The following is a 23922-nucleotide window of genomic DNA, read 5'->3' on the forward strand; positions in this document are numbered from 1 at the left end:
GACTGTTCCCTCTTAGATTCCTGGCCTTGTTGACACCTTGTCTTTTGCATATATAGCTATTTTAATTTACTCTCCACGGCACGGATATCATTCTTTCTGCTTTTCTTTCAAGAGCCAGATTGCTGCCAGAAGGTCTTTATCTTTATTAAGTCTTTATTGACTTGATCAAACTTTAGGAAATGTGGGCAAGAAAAAAACAGACAAAAGAGACCCAGCCCTAATAAGTAATGCCAGTGTCAAATCCCATATGGCGCAAATGATACCTGGTTTCAGACTGCTGGATATAGTTAAAGTTGTATTGGGGGCAATATGATGTCATCCCGCCCCAAGGTTCTCTGAGAAATTAGGCGGTTACAGCTGGTCCCCTCTCTTTCCCTCTAAGGAATGAAGTACTGGGATTGTTTGCAGTCAAAGACAGTTACCCAAGGGAGACAAGCTGTCTACACCAGGTTTTATTGGTACCAAGAGGATAATAGAGTCTCATAGACAAGCCCATACTGGGCCATTATAAGATCCAGCTGAAATAAATGTAATGTATTAAACAGCAAACTCTGTCTCTTTAATTATTACAAAGTGAAACACTTACACTGTAGTCTCGACTCACTGTATGAGCAATTGGTGACGTATGTGAAATAATATGAATACATTTTGAAATTAATCTTCTAGTCTCACACACAGTTGGTTTCATTAGTAAGCACATCTCATAGTTAGTCTAACCTGACTCCCAAACCTAAAATTACTATTTAAAAGAAAATAGGCTGATTTATAAGTCTCAAATAATGAGGACCACTTCAAATGTCCTCACAAGTTGGTTTTCGACATGCTCTTGGAGAGCTCATGGCTCTCCAAAGTGCGCGCACACACACACACACACACAAACAGTAGAGGATGAATGATCTCACCAGGAAACAGACCCTCATGACACATTTATGCTGTGCAGTATGAAGGTTGGATGTAATCCAGTGTGACTTGAGAAAAAAAAATGTTTTGTGTCTTTATGTCAGAGAGTGTTCTAGTCAGTAAGATCATTTTGTTCACTAGACAATGAATGGATTTTACCTCTGGACTTGCAACAACTGTTGGTGTTAAACAGCCAGCCGAAGCTCTTTGTTGAGCAGCAGCAACAGTGTTCAGGCAGATGGAGCAGATACAGGCGCTCTGAGTCTGAACAGGGTGACATCATACCTTTACAATCTGAAGGCGCGGCCGCCGGTATCACGTCAGCTCGAGACGCGCTCGCGCGAACACAAGAGAACCCCCCCTCTTTGATACTTTACCAATTAAGGTTCTCGCATTAACAGCAGAGAGGACAGAAGGAGACAGAAAAGACTAAAGGGTGTCACTAGTGTTTTTTCTCGAGTTCAGCGAACAAGCTTTTCCTCCAGGGACACTCGTCCGGTCCGGGAGGGTCGTACAGTGAGTTTTCTGCACTGTGCTAGTGAAGTTCACCCTCTGCTGCCTGTGCCACACGCAAAATCTGAAGGGATAGCATACAGCAACAAGAATTACTGCAAGACAACCAGCAAAACGTAAGTTAGAAAACCTCTAGGCATGTTTTGTGCTGTTGAACCTAATGTTATGGGAAGCTCACTTTTATTCTAGTTTTGCGTCAAAACTAAATTCGCTCAGGGTTAAATTCGTAGAAAAACAATGACGCAGACTTTTTACCACAAAAAAAGTCTTGTGTTTTGCATACATGTTTCGTGTAGCGGGATGGGTGCGTGCAACGTAGTGTCCGTAATGGTAGGCTACTGAATGACTGAATATCATATTGCCTACTTATTAGTGCCCTGCATGCTTAACGAGGTGTGAGGGTTTATCTATATGATATTGCTAAGGAGACAGAATAAAACGAAAAAAAGCTTTAACGAATATTAAATACATTATTTAACCTACGTAAAAGGCTTTGTCTGTACATGCAAATCCAAACATTAATATTTAATTCATATTAATACTTATTATGATGTCCTCATTTACGAAAAGTGTATAAACCCGATGCTCTGCAGAGGTTTTGGCGCATCACTCGTAATCTAATTAAGGCCTCCTCACCAAATAAGGGAAAATATGGAAAGATCCGCGCGCCCTTCATCCTTTGATGTGAGTTGCGCGCGCCCCCCCATGCTCGAGGAGAATCTTGCACGAAACATCCCGACCTCACCTGGATGACAATCGTGAGACAGTAAGATTCAACATTAGGTTTTTCAGTAAAACACAGATTTTTCTTTCTATATAGGGGAGAACGTTGTCACAAGATCTATGTATCAGTAGGCTAACTATATTTTTTTAGTCAAAAGTCCAGTTACACAAATGTGTTTTCTCTAGTAGTCGTTTTATGTTGGTTTCAAACACATTGTTCAAGAGTCGTTGTCAAGAACAATGACATAAAATTACATTATTTTCCCCCTAAAGCTGTTGGTTAAACAAGTGACCACACTGGCATACACTCAGACAAGTCATAATGAAAATAGATTTTAATTGAAAAGTTGAAGTGTTTGTCATGACAGGGGTGTTTTTATATATATCTGATGCAGATAGTTATTTTAATTTACAAATTTATCATTGTGACAGCTTGCCTCAGTTTGGTCAACCTGTGTTTAAAGTTGAGAAGTTGTGATATTCTTTCTTCCCTATTGTGACAGCTTCTTGAATGTTGATTTTGTCTATCAGGAATTGATTGGATGGTTGTGGTTTGCTATTGCTGTGATGTCATGTGAGTGACAGGTTGTCCCGCCCTCACGCCAGTGAACACATCATCAGAGAAGAGTAGATATATCACTGCAAGAGGGAGGGGAAGTTATTTTGATTAAATATTACGAGGGCACATTAATTAAAATAAATAAATAATTGTATGCATGGATAAATCATTTATAATAAACACGGCTATATTCCATGAAAAAATATGAATTGTCAATTTCGATTTCTTGGTGACGAATTTCTTGGAATGAACTGAATCTTTTTTCTTTTTTTTTTTAGTACAAAGTGTGACAACTAGCCCCAGTCTCTTGCAATGTTATAATTATTTGGATTTAAGAATGATATAAAACGCAGATTAGCTGCTCATGTTTGTATGAGCACAACAGCAAGAGCAAAGCCACATCCTGTTGACACAATAATTAAACACCTTAACAAAAATACCCGAATGCCATCGTTCCCCTCGATGTGTAATCTGTGTTTTTCACTCATGCAAATGTAGATGCACATCAGCCTTTGTGGTTGACAGCAACACATGGGTTAACCACACTTTTCAGGATGGCTGAATAATGGCATCACGTGCCCTCCTCTCTCTGACAAGCATCTGTCCTCAAATGAACCTGATATGCTCTGAGATAACTAAGATTACACTAAAGTCAGATGATTACATTTATTTTGGTTACTACGTTGAGATCATGTTTTGGTGATATGATTGTTGAAATTACTCAACAATGATTATCATTAGGTTTTCCTTCAGACAAGTTCACTTAAAGGTATAAAGGGATAGTTCATCCAAACATGAAAATTATGTCATAATTTATTCGCCCTTAAGTTGTTCCAGTTGTTCTGTATCTATTTCTTCAGTTGAATACAAAGGAAGATATTTTGAAGAATGTCAGAAGCCAAACAGTTGATGGGCACCATTGACTTCCATAGATTTTTTTTCCTACTGGTGCACATCAACTGTTTGGTGTCCATATTATTCAAAATATCGTATTTTGTGTTCAGCAGAAGAAAGAAATTCATAGGTTTGGAACCATTTGAGGGTAAGTAAATTATGACAGAATTTTTATTTTTGGGTGAACTTTAATGTTTGAATGGCCTTTAGTCATAAGGGAGTGTAGCTCAGTGTTCTTTTCAACTGTGTCTCAAACCTTGACAATATTCCCATATTTGTCTGCTACATGTTAGAGTACTTAAGGACTATACAGTCCCATTTGTGTTCCAGTAAAAGTACATTGGAAACATTTATAACCCATTCTGCGTGGTCATGATATATCTATTATTGTTTATTTAAAACATAAAACATCAAAAAACATCCATGTTTGGAAATCTAATTATAAACTGAACAAGTGTTTTTTGTCATTTTGTTTATTTTTTACCATAAAAGTGCTGTGTGGAAAATCATAAACCCAGCCTGTCATACTACATATATCCTGCAGGTGGCGCCAAACTACTGGGCTCAGCAGTACTGGTGTGTTCTGAATGCCTGACTTGTTTGTTCTTCTTTTGTTTCTGAGCAACTGGCCTATTTACAGTTTGACTGTATTGTGGACATTATAATATCACATGGGATTTGAGAACAATACAAAACATTGGTGATTTTGTTGACTTATAAAATTAGATGTATGGTTATACATTACAAGGAGTATAATAAATAGTTATGAATGCAGTTCATGATCTTGAGTCTGACACAATGTAACTTTATTGATTTTAGGTTATGTTGTGAGACTATAATGAAAAACCTGAAGGCTAGCCTTCTCCTTATCATATGTTCTGTTAACGATATCAGGCTTTCCCTGAGGATAAATCTGACGGAGACAGAGAACAAGAACAAGATTATAACATATGTGTGGTTATGTAGATGTTTTATGATGGGGGCGGGGAATTGGAGAGGGGGTCAGGGGGGCATCGGTGGCTCATTACATGAAGGGCATTCCACAGATTCTCCTGGAGAGACAAATGCTGAAAAAAGCTCTAAGGGAAAACATTCTTTTTGGACTGCGTCCTCACCCACTGTTTTGGCCCATTTGCCTTATTTAGTCAAATGCTGGATTAATGCAGCTCTAAATTGTTCTATTTTGTGACTTTCCCCCACAAAACGGGTACAAGGAGGTTGGAAATCCTGCCAATATTTTTATATGCACACCTTGGTATTCAAACACCTCTTTAGACATATTTTCAACTTTCTTACTCATCTGTTGTGAATTTTCACTTAAGTTATTCAGACATCTTGTCCAACAGCAGTTCATAATTTGATAATTAGTGGTAGCTTATACGTCAACACATGGCATAGTAGAACATTTGCTTAGATTTAATCTGTAGCCTAGATATATGTGTGTTGATAAATGCATAAAGTGAAATGAATGTCCATATTAAGTTTAACATATAAACATACTATATTAACATTGGCTTTTAAATGTTCAGTGTGTTTTTTTTGTTGTTTTTTTTATGAAATTGCTTTCACATGTCTGAGGACTGGATTTAACCATAGCAAATGTGTGTTGCTTTTCTTTGACGATTTGACTTTTAAAAAATATATATATTTCCAATACTGATTTCGGCCAATGTTGTAATTTTTCGTTGTCAGTTCGTGAAGAGCAAACTCAACATTAGGGTGGTGTACACAATCACATTCTAGATATAGGCTACTCTCATTGTGTAATATCCTGTGAATGCTGCATGAAAGTGTGCTGTTTTCAGACCGGTTAACTTATACTAGACTAAATGCATGACACAATGACACATATTCATTCAGCAACTTCTTAAAAACGGAAGTTTTATAGAAAGAATCCACGTACCGGTACTTAAAAGCCATGCATTGATGAGAATGAAAAATGCCATTAAATGCCCATATCACATGTGTAGGCTATTTTAGTCTAATTTTATACAAATATTTTGTTTTTCTTATAGTCACATAACTTTGGAAAGAAGAGCATACAAATTGTACAATTTCTCAAGACTCCACCCAAAAAGCGAGACAGCGAATTAGTGCAGGAGACCCGAGTCGATAAAAATGAGTCAACACACACGCCCCCACCAGTCGAGCGCCGCCGCTCCCCAATCCAACGCTTCTCTCTCCCCGGACAAGGACGCAGACATGCCCGCTACAGAGAAAGATCTCGCCGAGGACGCGCCATGGAAGAAGATCCAGCAAAATACATTCACGCGTTGGTGCAACGAGCATCTGAAATGTGTCAATAAGCGCATAGCGAACCTGCAGACGGACCTGAGCGATGGGCTCCGGCTGATCGCGCTTCTGGAGGTGCTCAGCCAGAAGAAGATGTTCCGCAAGTACAACCAGCGCCCCACGTTCAGACAGATGCAGCTGGAGAACGTTTCCGTGGCTCTGGAGTTCCTGGACCGGGAAAACATCAAGCTGGTGTCCATAGGTATGTTTGCTTTTCATTTTTTTTTGGTCGCTTTTGAACGTTACTCTTTTTCTTAAATATAGTTGCACAATTATAATACCATGTGTTTTTTGGGTTTGTTCCTATGTTTGTTGCATCCAACTATGATCCGACTTCTGCATGGCAAACAAACAGGGCATGAAATTTTAGGCAGGCCACAAAAATAACGGGAAAGAATGATGGCAATGAAGGCCTTTGTGCAAAGTTGTATCATTGCTTCACAAGTTGCACGTGTTTTGTGGACTTTTTGTAACTTGTCGCTCACGCGGACGGTTGTGAAAATAAGATATTGCTTTAGTCGCGTTTGCAATTTAGAGTCTGAGAAAGAAGTGAGGATTCTGAGGAACCACAGTCGCTCCATTCAACTGTTGCAAGTCCAGCCCAGAATGTCGTAAAGCAGCAGTAGATGGCGGATAGTTTTAGGGGAGTTTAACTGTAGTTTGAGTTCTGAATGAGTCAAAGCTCAACTAGTGCACCCACCCAGACTTTTATTTTCTGTTAAATGTTGATGCAGTAGGGCGAGGAGGTGGAGAACTGAACCGTTCCTCTCAATTGGAATGTTCACTTCCTCTCAATGTAGTTTTGATATTTTTGACATTTTATTTGTCGGGCTCTATTGTTATTATACTTCTCACGTGGCTATCAGTGAACACGCCATTCATCAGTTCATTCATCAGGCCAGTCGCATAAAATATCCTATCGATCCGCGAGGACACGCCTTCCTCTCATAAGGAGCAAATTTGTTTTTATCAGAGTTTAAGATGGTTCTTTTGGGTGTCAACGTTTTATCGGATGGATTAGAACATCGAGTTACACAACACTGCCTGTGTAGAAATGTCCAGACACGGTTCCCTCATTCAATGCCGGTTGTGATTGATGACTAACACAGTGACACGCCCTCCAGTTTATGGCTCATTTTAGACACTAGCGGCGATTCGTGATATATTCGTTTTTGGAGTGAAATTACTCAAAAATATTTAAGCCCATTTTTAAGATTTTAATTTCAATTGTATAGGCCTAGTAAAATTCCGCCAAAAAAAAAAAAAAAATACAACTAGATCTTAATATTGTTGTATAGCCTATATCTTAATGGAACAAGGGAATGGACGATTTCAGTTTATATTATTAATATTCTAACCCTAATCCTAATACCCTAACCCTAACCCTAACCCTAATTGCATAAAGTAAACTGAAATGGTCCATTCCATTGTTCCATTAAGATTTATACAAAATGTTAGTTTTTTTCTAAAATAAATTCTTTATTCATAATATGAATATGTAAGGATTATTCTATTCAATTTGATGGAATTTTACTATGCAATTGAAATTCTTAAGTCTTCAAGGGCTTACATTTTTTTTTTTAAGTGTAGCATAATTTGAGTGTCTTATATAATTGCTCCCTTTTTGCTTTATCAGGTTTTCATCAGGTTTTGCACAAACGTATGTAGTTCTGCATGATTCGAGATATCCAAAGAGCATCTTAAGCTTTAATGAAAGCAAACACTACCTCTGACCATCTGTACAAAGAATCCCATGATCGTCACAAATTTATATCTTTGATTAATGTCCTAGATATAGTTCAGTATCTTTCGTTTTCATTCGTTTACATCATAACATTCTTTAATTGTTTTAAGTTATTCAAAATCCTAAACATTTTTGCCTTTTATCTCCAAGTTAAGCTGGCTTTTGAATTCCAAGATTTTCTGTCCAGATAGAATTTCCTGTCTTAAGTGTTTTAATGAAGTTTGTTCTTGTCAGGAAGCTCATTTCATCATCAGTGCCACAGCCCAATGGCTGTAGGGTTTTCCTTTTAATGGGATAGTTTACCAACGGCGCCCAGAGGGTATGAATAAACATCCTCTCAGATGTTGCAATCAAGCATTATTCAGCAATTGCTCAATATTTGTATTTAGAAACACCTTCATTCCTTACTGTTAATATGAGCAAACAAATTTTTGCTGGACTCTAAATTGCGTCTACACAGATGATGGTGTGATTGTCTGTACATTTACGATGACATCTCACAGCCAGTGAATGAAGCATTTTTTGCCATGCATTTTTAGTTATTTGCATCCTTGGTAGGACAATTTGTTTTTCTAATCATTGCTATGAGTTTTTAGTTACTGGAACTGTTTATATTACTAATGTAATGTTCTTGCTTTTCAATAAGAATATTAAAATGTGTGAACATGCAAAGTATGCTTGTGCTTGAATGTAAAAGTGGTATGTGTGTTCCCGTTATGACAGGCCCATTTTTTTTTACTTGTCTATACGAATATAGCGTTGCCTTCCAAGGTGGGGAGGAGCATGAGAGCCCTGTATCTCTGTCTTCATCTGGGTGGAGCTCATAAGAGCTTTCAAGTGTGGTGCCTAGAGACGCTCAAATCGGTTTCTTCATCTGACGTGTTAGCACTTAAGCGTGACATAACAGAGCTTGATCTTGATCAACACAGCTTCCTTAATCATTTATGAAACTTCAGAATATTTGATGCTATTCAGCAAATAAGTTCATCAATATCTTGCCTTAGTTGATGTGCTTTTTCATGCATTAATTCTGTATGGAGTCAGAATAGTGAATTTGGTCCGAATAATTGTCTTCGTTATGGTTGTCAAAGTGAGTGGCATGTTAAGACTTGATTCTGTTATAGGCACTAGGCAGTAAGTGTATGCCTATAGGTGCAGGATAGAATAAATTCATTAAACTTTAATGGCCAGTTGTGTAACAATTCAGAGCCTCCAGAATGCAGTGTGCCTAAATTCCGGTGGAGCACAAGATTCCAGTGTATTGGTTTTGCTCTGACCATTTGAACTTCTCTTGAGTTGATACTGTTAGTTTACTTCCCAGTTTCTCTTTATCGCATTTAAATGTTACATGTTTTTACTATAAAATGCATGTTGGATACATTTAGATTTTTAATGTTTTTATTTGTACATAAGTTTTAAGCTTTTTCTTACAGTACTTTATTCTAAAAAGTAGGGCTGCACGATATTGAAGAAAAATGCGATATGCGATACGATAATGCTTAAAGGAGAACTCGGTAACTCTAGCGAACTCTAGTCACTTCTTCGCTGATTTTCCCTTTTGTTGTCGCATGTTTTCCCCACGAGCTCCCCCTACAGCTGTGGGGGGGCGTATATTTCACAACACAGTCGTAAAAAACTCACTTGCGGCGGCCTCCTCCCCCACTCTACCGCTGCTCATGTGCGTTTGTTTTGATCGGAGCAAGCCAACTGTATCGTGTGGAGCAATGTCTACCGAGGTGGGTAATCTGGTAATACATCATACATGCGTGGGTGTTTATGTCGAATTGCCCTAAAGCAATTTGTGTTTCGCGCTCGTTCTCGTTCTAGTTCTCGCTTCTCACGAGACTTCCAATTTCTATCTTGCCGGGACGGTAGTGCCCAAGTTGCAAGGTTGGTTTTCCGCCTGGGAACGCTGGGGGGAGCGGGGAAAGTCACCAATATCACCAGAACAGGTTGTTTAACCATACAAATGATTTCTAGACAGTTTTATTAAGTTAAAAAAGTGACCAAGTTCTCCTTTAAAGTGTGTAAAGTAAACTTAAATTATCCATTATCTAACCTACATGCGTGTTTCACATTATTTTTGTGACAAGAAAACATCCATACAACTTCTGAAAGTGAACAGCAGTGTTTTACTGTAGCAGAAGTGTTATTTTTACATGGTGTAAACCACGGGGTTTAGGGTTTCAGGTTATCCTACATTAGGTTTATTTAACAACAGAAACTGAATCAAATGTAGTAATAAAACGTGGCTTTGTTTTCACTCTCTGAATTAAATGTATATACTGATTCTTATTAAAGCTACAAAAGTTATTTAGCCAAGAGCAGTGAGTGATTTTCTGTCTTTTGTTCATGACCCCAGTTATTGCAAGCCGTTGCGATATGCATATCGCGATATATACATTTGCGATAATTTCGATATATTGTGCATCCCTACTAAAAAGAGTTGTAGAGTTAAATGGAGATGTAATTATCTAACAGGTCCATGGCTAGAGGTCCTCCTGATGTTCCTGTGCTTTATTGGTAATGCCAGGATTTCCTGTTCATTTGAGAGTCAGTACTGTGGCATGGAGCACAGCAGTGGGACACTTTTACAACTGCCTTGATTGCAGAAGTATTTTACCTATTTTATCCATGGGGATTAAAAAAAGAAAATAAAGCTCCAAGACATGAACTGAACCAACCGGTTTTGAGATGAATCACAACATTGATTTGAAAAATCTGAAAATGAAGAAAAGGACAATGGTAAAAGACAGCTCTTAATGTCTTTTATAGTTAATTCTTTATGCAACTAAAAAAACAACTAAATCTTATCAAGCTATTAAGTATTAAAATATAATATATTTGAAGTTTAATGTAAAATATACAAATATACACAAGTATCTAGTAGGAAGTCTGACCCAGTTACGTCATGTGCAATGCTTCATGGGAATGTGAGTTTGCTGCTGAGCTCTTTTGGCATGGTTTCCATAGTTATGTCTGCTTTGGTGGTTCAACGGTTTCTGTCAGGATTATGGGTAGTCCTTCACTAGGCATTGAACTTGAAATCATACTATGGAAGCATACATTTGTTAATCTTTATTTCTAGAGCCTAAACTGCTATGCTCTAGTGGTCCTGAACAGGACTTCCATGTGACTGCAGTTGCTTTAAATATCTGTAAAGTTGGCATAAACTAAAATAAATGGGGTGTTCTTATGTATACCAATGAATAAGTGGCATGTGTACAAGTGTGTGTGATTGTGTACCCTCACACTCTTCACCACACTGGAAAGCACCCTATGGCAAGTCTTGCAATCCGACCTCAATGTGGTTTTGCCGTTATGTTTTTGCTCTTCTGTGCTCTTTTAATTGGTCAAATTTGAATCTCCAAATTTCTGCATAAACAAAGAAATAAGGTGATTTTGCACTAGAATGACTCTGTGACTCAGATGTTGAAGTTCCACTTTACTGTAAAATCCTTTAAAGGTTTTTTAAGGGCATTGTCACCCTGCTAGACAAAGCAGCTGCATGGAAAACCACATGAAGACATCTGCCACGCGCATACTCTGAAAAGCCTCTTGACAACAAACCAAGACAGACAAATAGGTAGGTAGACCAAATAGGGACTCAACCAGGAAGACGGTGAATCAAGATGAGTAGAATAGACTGTGGCTAGGAAACTGATGAAAGGTGGATAACCTCTTCCTCCATTGAGCTGTGATTTCTGCAATCCACTCCTTTTGGAGATAAAAAATTGAATTTGGCTGGAGTTGTTAAGCTAATGCAGAGAAATGGGAAGCTTTTTGCAATATTTTTAGATGGAGGATATGATGTATTCAGTTTGGGAGAAGAAGTGAGGTGTGTCAAAGGGGAATGGACCGCAAATAAGAGAAGTCCAAGTGGTATCAAGGAAGGGTGGAGTAGTGTTGGTTGGGGGTTTCCTAATAGGTATAATTGCATGGCATTTCCTTGATCTGGCAACCCATAGAAGAATTCATCACCAACATTTTGTTGCTTGCTGATGTAAAACTCCTTGTAAGGATTTTCTAATAGAGATGGTAGGGGGTGATTCATCTTTAGGAAAAATAATCCCGCACAAGTGGCACTTATCAGATTGTCCCAAGGCATTTGTCTCCACCCTTATTTAAAGGCAGAGATTTATGTGCACAGTCACACTGGCAGAACTACTGATGAACGGAAATATAACTGAACGTGGCCAGATCTTTTGCGATCTTGTTAAAATGTAGACTTGCCTTGTGTGCCTGTGTGATATATGGATTGTGGCACTAAACACTCTCCATGGGCTTTGATGTAATGCAAATCGTATGTTTAATATGGACACATACTCTCCTGGGCTCTTGTTTGAGGTGAAGTTGATGGAACTGGGTTCCATCCAGACACTAAACATCCAAGCCAAATGACAATCCCGCTCTGTCAATATGGGGTTTTACAAAAGTACTACCGCAGCAGTTTTCTGTTCTAGTCTGTTTTCCCTCCCTCCCTCTTTCTCTTTCTTTCCCTGCCTCCTCCTACTCCCTCCCTTTCCCTGCTGTAATCAGAAACCCCTGTGCAAGGGAATGGGTGGCCTGCCAGGATCAAGTTTGCTTCTGCCCTTTTAAGGCTAAAAAACCAAGGGGAACATTTCCAGAGAGAGAGAGAGAGAGTGAGAAGGAGGGAGGGACATTTGGAAGTCATAGAAAGTAGAAGAAAAGGAAGTTTTCTCGCAGAGTTCTTGCTCCTAAAATCATGTAGTGGATGTGCTCTATTTTGAAAACCAAAGCTGGGACGATCTGAATTCGCCATTTCTGTGCTACATGGTTCTTATCAATCAGACACAACAGTTGATTTCATGCTTTTTTAGGTTCTTCAAACTGCAGATATTAGATAAAGAAACATGCTGACTATAGGTAGTGTCATTGCGGGCGTACCATGTGGAGAAATTTTGTACTGGCATTAAAGTGAAAAACGTTGAATCACATAGAATGTTATATTTTAGGGCCCCACGGCGCAAAATATTTTGCAACTTGATCTTCTGGTGAAACATCAGACTTATCTCTGCTGACGTATACTTTTCTTCTCCAGTCATTTATTGCATTTAAACCCTGTCCTTTTCTTACGATCGACTGCAAGCTCTTATTCAGATCTGCTTCAATCCAATTAACCAATGGATAGTTTTTTCTTTGTTTGTTTCACTCGGACATATCACTATCTTGAGAATTTTTTTTTTTTTTTGCCACTTCCATTACATTGTGACTTTAACTTCCATTAAAGAGAGGGTTCGTTCAAAAAACAATTATTCAATCATGTCGTTCCAAACTTGTTTGACTCATTTCTTCTGTGGAACGTTGAAGTCCAAACAACACTGGACCCCAATGGGGGGGTGGTCATTTGTTGAATTTTCTGTCTCTGATTGCGTTTGTGTATAGACGTCCTGACCATGATAAGACCTTTTTGGAATGTGTGCAATTTCCTCAATCCTCCTCTACAGCTGTGTGCAAACATGAAACCCCCACTGCTGGAGAATGACCTCAACTTTGTGAATGAAAGGCTAATTATCAAACTGAAATGTTACATTTTCCTATGAAATACAGTATATCTCGGTATGAATGAACGCTCCTCCCGTCTTCAGACATCTGCAGTATGTATGTTGTCCTATGATGTTGGGTCAAGGATGAGGGCTGATGTCAGAGCGGCTGAGGTTATTTGGCAGGTCCAGACAGAGGGTGAGTCATGGGAATGAGTTTCTGCTCTGATGTCTGATGATTCAGCATTCCAACATGGATCAAACAGGAAGGCCACAACTCACCAGCCCTGTCCCAGTCCCTTTCTGACTAAGTTTGTGGTTGTGTCCGAAGGCTTGGCAGGCAGTATATGAAAATAGGAAGGTAACAAAGCACATCCGAATATAGTGTTTGTTACATCCTTTCTACCAACACCCCTTCATCTAATCGGCAGCGTACCGTTGCCTTTATCCCACAATCCTTTGACTCAGTGGAATTTTTATTTAGCGGTTTAAATACATTTGGTAACACTTTATAATAAGGTTCCATTTGCTTACATTCAATACTTGCATTTGTTAACTTGAACTAAGAATGAATAGTTAAAATAGTTTTTTTTAAAGATCAATAAAGACTATAACACAAATATTGCTCATTGTTAGTTAATGTTAATTCATTACTAAAGGGACCCGGTTGTAAAAACTTACCTTAATTAATTTAAAAATGTATTATGACTCGTCTTGTCTCCTGAGAAATAAGCTTTATGGACACTTTGCCGATTTGCTTTGTCCAAATTTCACTTGGATTTGTTTTAGGTCATCAGACATGACGTCATAATGCCTTCATGCAGAAAACAGCTTGTTTAGTCATCGAGTGATTGGACAGGAATGCAGCTTCCTTGGGTTTTGGGCACAGGCTATCTCTGTCCTTTGTATATTTTGTCTTTGACCGTCCCTCTCTTCTTTCCATCATCTATCTCTTTCTCAGTCTCCTCTGATTTATCCTCTCTTACTCACTGCCAGCATTCTCTTTCAGACATGAGATTCATGTTTTGGGAATTTGATGGAGAGCTGTGAGCACAAATGTCCTTAAAAGGAATGAGTGTGATCATGGTGTGTATGTTTCCTGCAGTGTGTGGTGGGAATGCTGCAGCAACACAGATTCCTGTCATGTTTCATATGTTTGCCAATGTGTGCAGTGCGTCACCAGGCCTGTATCCCCCTCCAACCCCCTCCCACCTCCCACATCTAGTTCAGGATGGTCAATTGGTCATGCATAAATCAACTAGTCTATTAGTGTGGTTAACTAGTTTACAGAAAAAAGAAAAAAGTTTTTTCTAAATTAATCACCACTACAGCCCACAAGCATTTTCTAATGCGTTAACCCCCTTTTGACAATTTTTTTGAAAATTCAAGTCCGACTCCATCTATAATCCATAGGTTTTTTTGTATATGTAGATTAATAGTTTTGTGCACTCAGTCTATTTATTTTGGATAAGCCTTTGGTTCAGTCCGCGCTTAATAATAATACATAACATTTTTTATTTATTTTTTTTATTTTTATTTTTTGTAGAAATGTTGCTTTAATTTCCATCTATGCACTTTATTCAGCTATTTATAAACGCAAGAACGCATCCAATGTGACCGAACCCTAAGAAATGCTTCTGATCATCTTTTGGTGGTCATGACTCTAAATCAGCCTAATTATACAGGACTAAGACAGACTAGCAGACATATTCAAACAATCCTACCCCCATTCCAAATGCACCCCAAAAAGACCTCCTGAAACATTTAACATTTGCATATTTTCGTGGGAACCACAAAGCCCTGCATGCTGTTCTGTCAGTGAGGGAGGGTCGCTGGGGGGGGTGATGAATAAGATGGCACAATAGCCTATTCTACTGAGTCTCAAGGTCTTTACTCTGACTTTGACCATGATAAAACGAACCGCCAAAGGATTTTGAGATGTCAGAAGTAGATCATCTCCCAAGGCCCTAAAGGCCAAAAAATATGCTGCGTGAAAGAAAATAACTGTGGATCATTTTAATTGTATTGTCTGTGATTGATTTTTGGCCTTCAGGATGTCTTTGTAAGCCCTGCCCTGGCTTGCGTTGATTGTTAGGTCCGCCTCTAATACCTTAAACAAGCACCAACAAGTTCCCATGTAATAAGACATTCATTCTGTCTTTTTGTTATTTCTCTGTCTTCATTTCACTGGCATTACAGTGAATCAGACTGCAACAGTAACTCATCATAGTCTACCCTATTATATTATCCTGACTACGGGTTTGCTTCTAATATTTCACTCATAATTTGTTTTCTCCTTCAGTGCTCTTGTAGTAATAAGATTCTTCAGAGTCACAAAGTTTGCATGATCTACAGGATGTTCCATTTGAGCTGACTCTGGAAGAATTTGGTGATGTTTAAACTTCCCCTTCCAGCATTAACCATAATGGCACTTTTTTTTATGGGTTCATAAATTTTCGTATTATTGCCCTGTTGCTGAATCGCATGCCCAGTGTGTTTGGTCTGAGAATAAAGGGATCAGAGAAGGTTCAACAGCACCTTCACCAGAAGCCAAGATGAATTCCATCAGACTCTGGGGGCTCATGGTTTGTGAACCACACCGGGAGACCAGAACTAGAGAAAAATGTGACCATTTTACATGGCCAAACAAGCACTGTTGGATAACTGGAATGGGTCAGGAGGGGGATAAAATGTTATGTGAGATCTCACAATATACAATGCATTCATTTTGAGTCTATTTCTGAACAGATAAAGTGCTTTCTTTCCTGTTTGTGACAGTTTTGTTGAGCTAGCTTTGTTAGAATTTAAAATGATTGTTTACTCAAATTAAAATGATCTTTTACTCTCCCTCATGTCATGTGAATGTCCATTCCCTTAACTTTCAAAAAGTTGATTTGTAAAAGCAATCCTTATGAATCGAACACTCTAAGTGTTTACCATATCTGAGCACTGTGCATTGAGGTCTATCTCTCTATCTCTCTATCTCTCTATCTCTCTATCTCTCTATCTCTCTATCTCTCTATCGATATTTTTATTAATTTATTATTATTTTATTTTTTTATACCATTTTAGGTTTTGATAGAAAATTTCAATGAAGGTGCAGCTCTCAATTTCATAAAGATACCTGTAACACTTTAAATTAAAGCCCCATTAATGCATTAATTAACAATAGCAATGATCAAAAATATGTTTGCTACAGTATTTATGAATCTTTTGATTTGATTTTGATTTGACATTTTTTATTTTAATGTGTTTATTAAATGTTGAAATTATTAACTTATTTTAACAACTAGAATCTTTTTGTTGCATTACCAAAAGTTGTTTCAAATATGAATTAAAGTCCTATGTGTTTGGAACTAAATGAGGATAAGCATTTTAATGACAATGTTTTTGGGTGAACTAACCTTTTAAAATCTAATCTGGAACAAGGCATACTCAACTTGTAGGCATACTCATCGCCAAATCAAAGTTTTCCAGTTCAAATCACGTCACCTCCTTTTTGCTCACTGCTGGTAGCAGCACACATTGATTTCTGTGTTACATTGAAATAGTCTCACCTCCCTTTTGTCCCCTGCAAAGGTTAAGTGCATCCTCAGTGGAGCATGATTCAGTTATAACAGGAAGTTGCACTGCACTGCCCTGCCCTGCCCTAGTCCACCCCCAAGAGCATGCAAGTGCTATCAGTGAATGATTATCTACATTATCTTCAAATATCTCTTGATTTTCTCAATGTCCCAGCTTGGATTTGACCTCACTTATATACTAAATGCAGTGTAGGATAGAGTGTGAGTGTTCTGTCTGTGCTTTGAATAGTTTCAACTGTCTTTTGTGACTCGGGACACACGTGCAAGCCTATAACCACATTCTGGATGGGCGTTGGCTCTTGTGAAGAGAAATGGCAAGGGAAGTGTGAAAGTGTTGTATGAGGGTGTAGATCATAGTGTTCAGATCTTGATGTCAACTCCCGGTGAAGTGACTAGAGGAGATGGGTTTACATTTTTTTCCCTCTCTTTTTATAGCAGAACTTATAATAAAAGGCTATAAGGCTTCATCTGGCTCTTTCAAATTGAAATTTTGTCCTGAAAAGACCCTCAGATTGGACCGTGCCAACCATCTAGACAGTTTAATCCACAAATGTCTCCTGTAATTATTATCTACACTCTGAATCTGAAGTCGTGCCAGCTTTAAGTCTGAATGTTTCAAATATGCAGTGCAGATACAAACACTTCATTGTTTGGTGACCATTTCTAGGATGGTCAGTAACATATTGCACTGAATGGTAAAAAGATTTGTTCCAGCTTTATGGGTTAAAGATCAGTTTACCTCAATGTGTTTTGGCAGTCTCTGTGTAACCCGTCTCTCCATCTCTGTGTTACAGACAGTAAGGCCATAGTGGATGGGAACCTGAAGCTGATCCTGGGTCTGATATGGACTCTTATCCTGCATTATTCCATCTCCATGCCCATGTGGGACGAGGAGGAGGAGACCGAAGAAAGCAAGCAGAAGACGCCCAAGCAGAGGCTGCTCGGATGGATACAGAACAAGCTGCCCGAGCTGCCCATCACCAACTTCAGCCGCGACTGGCAGTCTGGGAAAGCCCTTGGCGCGCTGGTGGACAGTTGTGCTCCAGGTGAACAGGGGATCTGGGAATCATGAAAGATCTCAAGATAATTTCATACCACTTGAGGGCTGAATCCCTTAGTATTAAATTCTTCTGCCTATGTGAATAATGGGCCTGGGATATCTAGCCAAGAATTAGAATAGTTTTAGAACGTTGTTTTCTATTGATGATTTTCTATTACATAATTATAAGTAAGAATGAACAAGGAACACTGGGAAAATTGTATGTGTGGGTGTACATGGTCATAAATGGCAGCTTTTACTTTAAATTTACCAAATGTAATATATAATTCCATGCAGGTACCTTTCTGAAGATTTTGTGTAATTAAATCAGTTTTAAACTGTTACATAGAAACGACTCAAACTTAAATAGTTAATCAAACTCTAACACCTTGTAATGAGCATCTTTTTTATTCAAGACAAGGATATATATATATATATATATATATATATATATATATATATATATATATATAAATATAAATATAAATATAAATATAAATATAAATATAAATATAAATATAAATATAAATATAAATAAAAACTAGTCTAATGACAGTCCTTAAACTTTGATGGCCAAATACAATGTTTATTTTTTTTTCTTTTTGTTTGCAGGTCTTTGTCCAGACTGGGATTCCTGGGATCAGACCAAGCCTGTGGACAATGCCAGGGAGGCCATGCAGCAGGCTGATGACTGGCTTGGTGTTCCTCAGGTACTTTATTTTAGTTCAGTCATCTCTTTCCTTTTCATTAACTACTGAATAATCAGAGAACAATGTTCTAGAGCCCCCTACCTGGTGTGTTTAATTTAGTGCAACATCCATAGCTTTTGTGGTTTCATCATGACCTAAATTGGAATGGAAGCAAATGAAAAATCATTCGGCTCTTACACCCCACGTGCCGTTTTCACCTTGGTCATAATGGTACAGTTTCAGTATGTAATCTCATCTAGTATTACCGTAGTGCTTATGGTTTTATTCAATTTTTTTTTTTTTTTTTAAAGACATAAGGAATGCATAAGGAACTGAGTCAACTCACTTTTTCTCTACTGATGTCCTGAAACTACACAGTGAGGTTTTTGTTGCTACGATGCGTGCCAAGCCTGGTGTATTGCGTGCCGTCGGTTATGTATGTGGTTAGATACGTTTCCGTCCTCTGGGTAGAAGTTACTATGATACAGACTTCTTGTGTGTGTTTTGCCAATCGACATAAATTTCCTGCTGCCATGTGGGCTTGGCTTCAAGACACCATATTGCACAATGAACACTTACTAAACACTTTACTAATAATTACCTTGTTTTACAAAGTTTTTACTAATTGCATGCGTTTGGGCTAAATCACATGCCTTGTTTCTTCACCAGGTGATCACTCCAGAAGAAATTGTTGATCCCAATGTGGATGAGCACTCCGTTATGACATATCTGTCCCAGTTCCCCAAAGCCAAACTCAAGCCTGGTGCTCCCCTGCGGCCCAAACTCAACCCCAAAAAGGCCCGTGCATATGGACCAGGTATATCATGATCAATTACTTATAGCAGTTTTGTTTGCTGTGGTTTTTAGTTTAGTGATGTCTGCTGTTGATATCGTTTTAATGTTTGAGAGTCAGTTCTTGGTTAAGAGATGATATTGTTCTGTGCCATGTAGGTATTGAGCCCACAGGTAATGTTGTGATGAAGAAGGCTGTGTTCACTGTTGAGACTATCAGCGCTGGTATGGGCGAGGTACTGGTTTACGTGGAAGACCCAGCCGGTCACCGCGAGGAGGCTAAAGTCACTGCCAACAATGACAAGAACCGCACTTACTCCGTGTTCTATGTACCAAAAGTCACTGGACAACACAAGGTACCTAAAAGTTTAAAGACACCTAAAAAAAGATGAAAATAAAAATAGAAAACCTAGAATGGGACAAAATGCATCATGTGATATTCAAAATAAGGGCAGTGCCTTAAAGTCTTTCCTGGCTTTTAATAGACTGACCTGTGTCTGTTGTCCTAGGTGACCGTGCTGTTTGCAGGACAACACATCTCCAAGAGTCCATTTGAGGTGGATGTGGGAATGGCTCAGGGAGACTCCAGCAAGGTCACTGCCCAGGGCCCAGGACTTGAGCCTGCAGGCAACATTGCCAACAAGACCACATACTTTGATGTCTACACAGCTGGTACTCGCCCACAGTATATCATACATAGTGTGACAGTCTAGATGAAAATACAATTATTTTGGTTAATGATGATATCACAGTACATTTTTCATAAATGCAAAATAAAGAAATAAATAAGCACTTTATTTTATGTGAAATTAAAATAAAATAGAATTTAAAATAAAACAAAATATATTTTCCTGTGTTTTCTAAATAAAACTAAATATTATTTTAAAATAAATGGCAAAAATAAGCATTTTAAGAGACAAATAAAATGCTTCTTCCCATGTTATTTCTTTATTTCGATAAAAAAAATATTTCTTTTTAGTTATCTAAATAAATAAAATAGTAATTTTATTTAATCAAAATAACAAAAATAAATTAATAAAATGATAATTTTGTCTGAATAATATTTAATCTATATAATATAATATAATATTTTCATTGTTTAATTTATATTTATAAATAATGAAAAATAAAACAAGACAAATAAGCGTTTCCTTTTTTTGTTTTAAGTTTCATTAAATTAAATGAGCAAAATAAGTATTTTCCTTTTTTCTTTTTCTTTTTTTTTATGTAAATGACGTACAGTCAAAATAGGCTTTTTTACATAACAGATTTCTCTCTCAGGTGCTGGAGTAGGAGAGGTTGAGGTGGTCATTATGGACCCCAGTGGAAAGAAGGACACTATTGAGTGCAGTGTTGAGGATAAGGGCAATAGCAGCTACCGATGTACCTACAAGCCCACTCTGGAGGGCCAGCACATCATCTATATCACCTTTGCTGGGGGCCAGATCTCCAAGAGTCCTTACACAGTCCATGTGGGAGAGGGTAAGTGCCAGGGAAGAGCTAAGCATGAATGTATTCAGTTTGAGAGGCAGGAAAGGGAAGTAGGTCAAGAGGATATACACACAGGATTCAGTTAAACGAGACACGGAAAGGCCATTACCACTGAATATTCTGTATAAAACAAAGATAGTTTAGGTTTGTTATCTGTCCTTGCTGCATGTTCTTTTGTCTGCATTGCTTTCTTGCTGTCTTTTTCCTCTGTTTTTCTTCACTGGAAATTGTCTCTCCTTTTGAAGGACGGGTGCGGTCTACATCCACTGGTATCTTTCCTTCTCTCTTTGGATCGGCCTCCTTTTGGCTTTTGATGTCATTTCCTGTTTCCTTGGATATGTCTTGGGTACTTGACATGCTGTTTTTGTCAATGTCCTTTTGTTTTCTTTTTCAGTTGCCCCTCACTTTAGGCAACAAACCGTTTACATTTATATAGTGCCAGTGAAATTACAATAACACCATTTTAGACCACTGATTTTACTGACCTGAAAATGCTTAACTGTCCGTATAAGTGCTAATAGATGTTCGTTTCTCAGGAGATGTGTAGACACTCCTGTAGCATTGGAAGAAAAGCTAAATTCCTGTTACTCAGTAGTGTGTGGCGCAGTAGTCAAATGGAACATTAAAAATAGCATTTTATTATCAGACAGTTTTCCACCAGTATCATTCAACACTGTAAAGTCATTCTTACCACGAACACTTCCTCTTGTAAGGCTATTTGGATCAAGACAGAAAAAGATAAGAATTTATACCATGAGCAGAGCCTAATATCTGTCCTCTAACATGCTCTGTGTCTTCCTTCCTTTTTAAAGAATAGTTTCAATAGAAGTTTTGCTACAACAATAAAATAATTAACTAGTCAACTAGTCTGTATTGTAAGGCATTAAATTGGAATAATGTTAAACAAATACAGTTTCAAGAGAATATTCCTGACATTATACATGCTAACATGAGACTACTTGCCCAACTTTGCACAGACAGTTTGTATGTTTCAACCCTGTCATGACCGTGTAGAGGCTGTAAAGCCTTAAATTACATATCAGAAATGGACTATTCTTCATAATTATGACACCGTATTTCACAGTTGCAACTTTATATCAGACAGTGTAACGTTTTGTTTTAAACTCTTGTAATTACTGGTTTTATTTTCTTTAGCTCCATAAGAAAGTGACTGTTTACCCCCCAATAGGAATGATGTAGCAATATAGAGCAAAATAGATTTTTATTTATTTGTATTTTTTCTTTTTTTGTGTGTTTTGTATTGATTAGTAATTGAGTGCCCTGGCAAATGATGGACCTTAACATGTATTAAACAAATTAATTTCCCTTTTGTAAATGGAAGGGTACACATTTAACTACAATTTATACTAACTTGATTGTCTTTTTTTAACCAGCTTGTAATCCAAGCCTGTGTAAAGCCAAGGGTCGTGGTCTGCAGCCTAAAGGCTTGAGGATTAAGGAGACTGCCGAGTTTAAGGTTTACACCAAAGGCGCTGGAACTGGAGAACTGAAAGTCACCATCAAAGGACCCAGTGAGTGGACACCACACTCCAGTTGCCATATTCCCACTGCCAGAGCCCTCTTGTATTAACTCCATGCTATTAGTACTAGATGTTTTATAATCTAGTTACTCAACTGTAGTATTTATTATACAGAGGGTCTTGAGGAGCCCTGTAAGAAGAAGGATCTGGGAGATGGCGAGTACAGCTATGAGTATTACCCCACCACACCTGGGAATTACATCATCACAATCACATGGGGCGGACAGCACATCCCACGCAGGTAAAACATTTATATTTATACATTGGTATAAATATTATCCCATGCGACATGCATCACATATCAGTCCATGTTCTTAAACCCATAATCTTGGTGTTGCTAGTGCCATGATCTACTGTTTAAACTAGAGACGATTAGACTAAATGTCTCTTATCTCTCATCCAGCCCATTTGAGGTGAAGATTGGGTCTGAAGCAGGACCACAGCCTGTGAGGGCATGGGGTCCAGGACTAGAGAGTGGTGTTGTAGGCAAATCCGCTGACTTTGTTGTGGAAGCTGTTGGGGATGATGTGGGCACTTTGGGTATGTTCCACTAGCTTGGTCTACTTTTATCTGCCTGTTTGAACAGAAATAACATTTTGTTTAAAGTTTTTATTTTAATTTTATTTTTTAATAAGTTTTGAATTGTAAATCCAGAACAGCAGTCTCAATTTTGGGAATTCTCCGTTCAGGTTTCTCAGTGGAGGGCCCATCCCCGGCTAAGATCGAATGTGACGATAAGGGAGATGGCTCCTGTGACGTGAGGTACTGGCCCACAGAACCGGGCGAATATGCCGTTCATGTGCTTTGTAAGAACGAGGACATCCAGCTCAGCCCTTTCATGGCTGAAATCGAGCCTGCTCCAGGAAAAGACTTTTATCCTGACAAGGTAATGAATCTGGCTTCCTTCTAGAGGTTCGACGTGAAAATGATTCCTAATATGAGCAGTTGGTAGCCCATATTGTACAGATTTAAAATAGGCTGTTGGTGTTTCATTTGTAATTCAGGTGAAGGCTTATGGTCCAGGTCTGCAGAGCTCTGGCCTGTCAGTCGGCAAACCAGCTGAGTTCACTGTAGATGCCAAACTAGGTGGCAAAGCTCCTCTGAAGATTCAAGCTCAGGTGTTAATCTTGCTTTATTGCTCATGACTGGCCTACATCTCTCTAAATCAAAGCACTAACAAGCTCGTTCCCTCTCAGGACCGTGATGGAAACCCAGTGGATGTGCAGGTGAAGGACAATGGCAATGGAACATACAGCTGCAGCTACACCCCTCGCAAACCTCTCAAACACACTGTGATGGTGTCATGGGGCGGAGTCAACATCCCAGAGAGCCCATTCAGGGTGGGTAGCAATTCAAATATGGTTAAGATCCTTAGAATTACTGTGCTAGCACTTAACACAAGTCTTTATGTATTATAAACGTATTCATAATGTACACTTGTCGCATTACGTATTTTCATAATATTATATGCATTTTAATATTTGCAGATTCCTTAGTTGTGTCTTATGTTTTAATGCATTATATTTCTCTAGGTGTTTTACTTATTATTTATGAAATCATACAGTGCGTTATATGGTGCATTACAAGGCATAATTAATGCATTAAAATACTTTCATAATGCATATACTGTATAAGCTTCAAATGTTACAATTGCTGT

The 23922-nt window shown here is 38.2% G+C and overlaps 1 protein-coding gene across 2 annotated transcripts in view; it reads left to right on the forward strand.

Moving 5' to 3' along the window:
- Positions 1–1244: 1244 nt before the first annotated feature.
- flna (filamin A, alpha (actin binding protein 280)) overlaps positions 1245–23922 on the forward strand; it is a 42088-nt gene continuing 19410 nt past the window's right edge. For both annotated transcript variants that reach the window (XM_084098018.1, XM_084098019.1), the window contains exons 1-14: positions 1245–1529; positions 5605–6083; positions 17508–17759; positions 18365–18462; positions 19111–19258; positions 19393–19589; positions 19743–19905; positions 20515–20715; positions 22119–22256; positions 22380–22506; positions 22669–22805; positions 22955–23151; positions 23270–23383; positions 23462–23605. In XM_084098018.1, the coding sequence (XP_083954144.1) occupies positions 5708–6083; positions 17508–17759; positions 18365–18462; positions 19111–19258; positions 19393–19589; positions 19743–19905; positions 20515–20715; positions 22119–22256; positions 22380–22506; positions 22669–22805; positions 22955–23151; positions 23270–23383; positions 23462–23605 (2292 nt within the window). In that variant the 5' untranslated portion in view covers positions 1245–1529; positions 5605–5707. The remainder of the gene's footprint in view (positions 1530–5604; positions 6084–17507; positions 17760–18364; positions 18463–19110; positions 19259–19392; positions 19590–19742; positions 19906–20514; positions 20716–22118; positions 22257–22379; positions 22507–22668; positions 22806–22954; positions 23152–23269; positions 23384–23461; positions 23606–23922) is intronic.

This window comes from Abramis brama, assembly GCF_963993115.1.
Source record: "Abramis brama genome assembly, chromosome: 22".
Lineage (NCBI taxonomy): Eukaryota > Metazoa > Chordata > Actinopteri > Cypriniformes > Leuciscidae > Abramis > Abramis brama.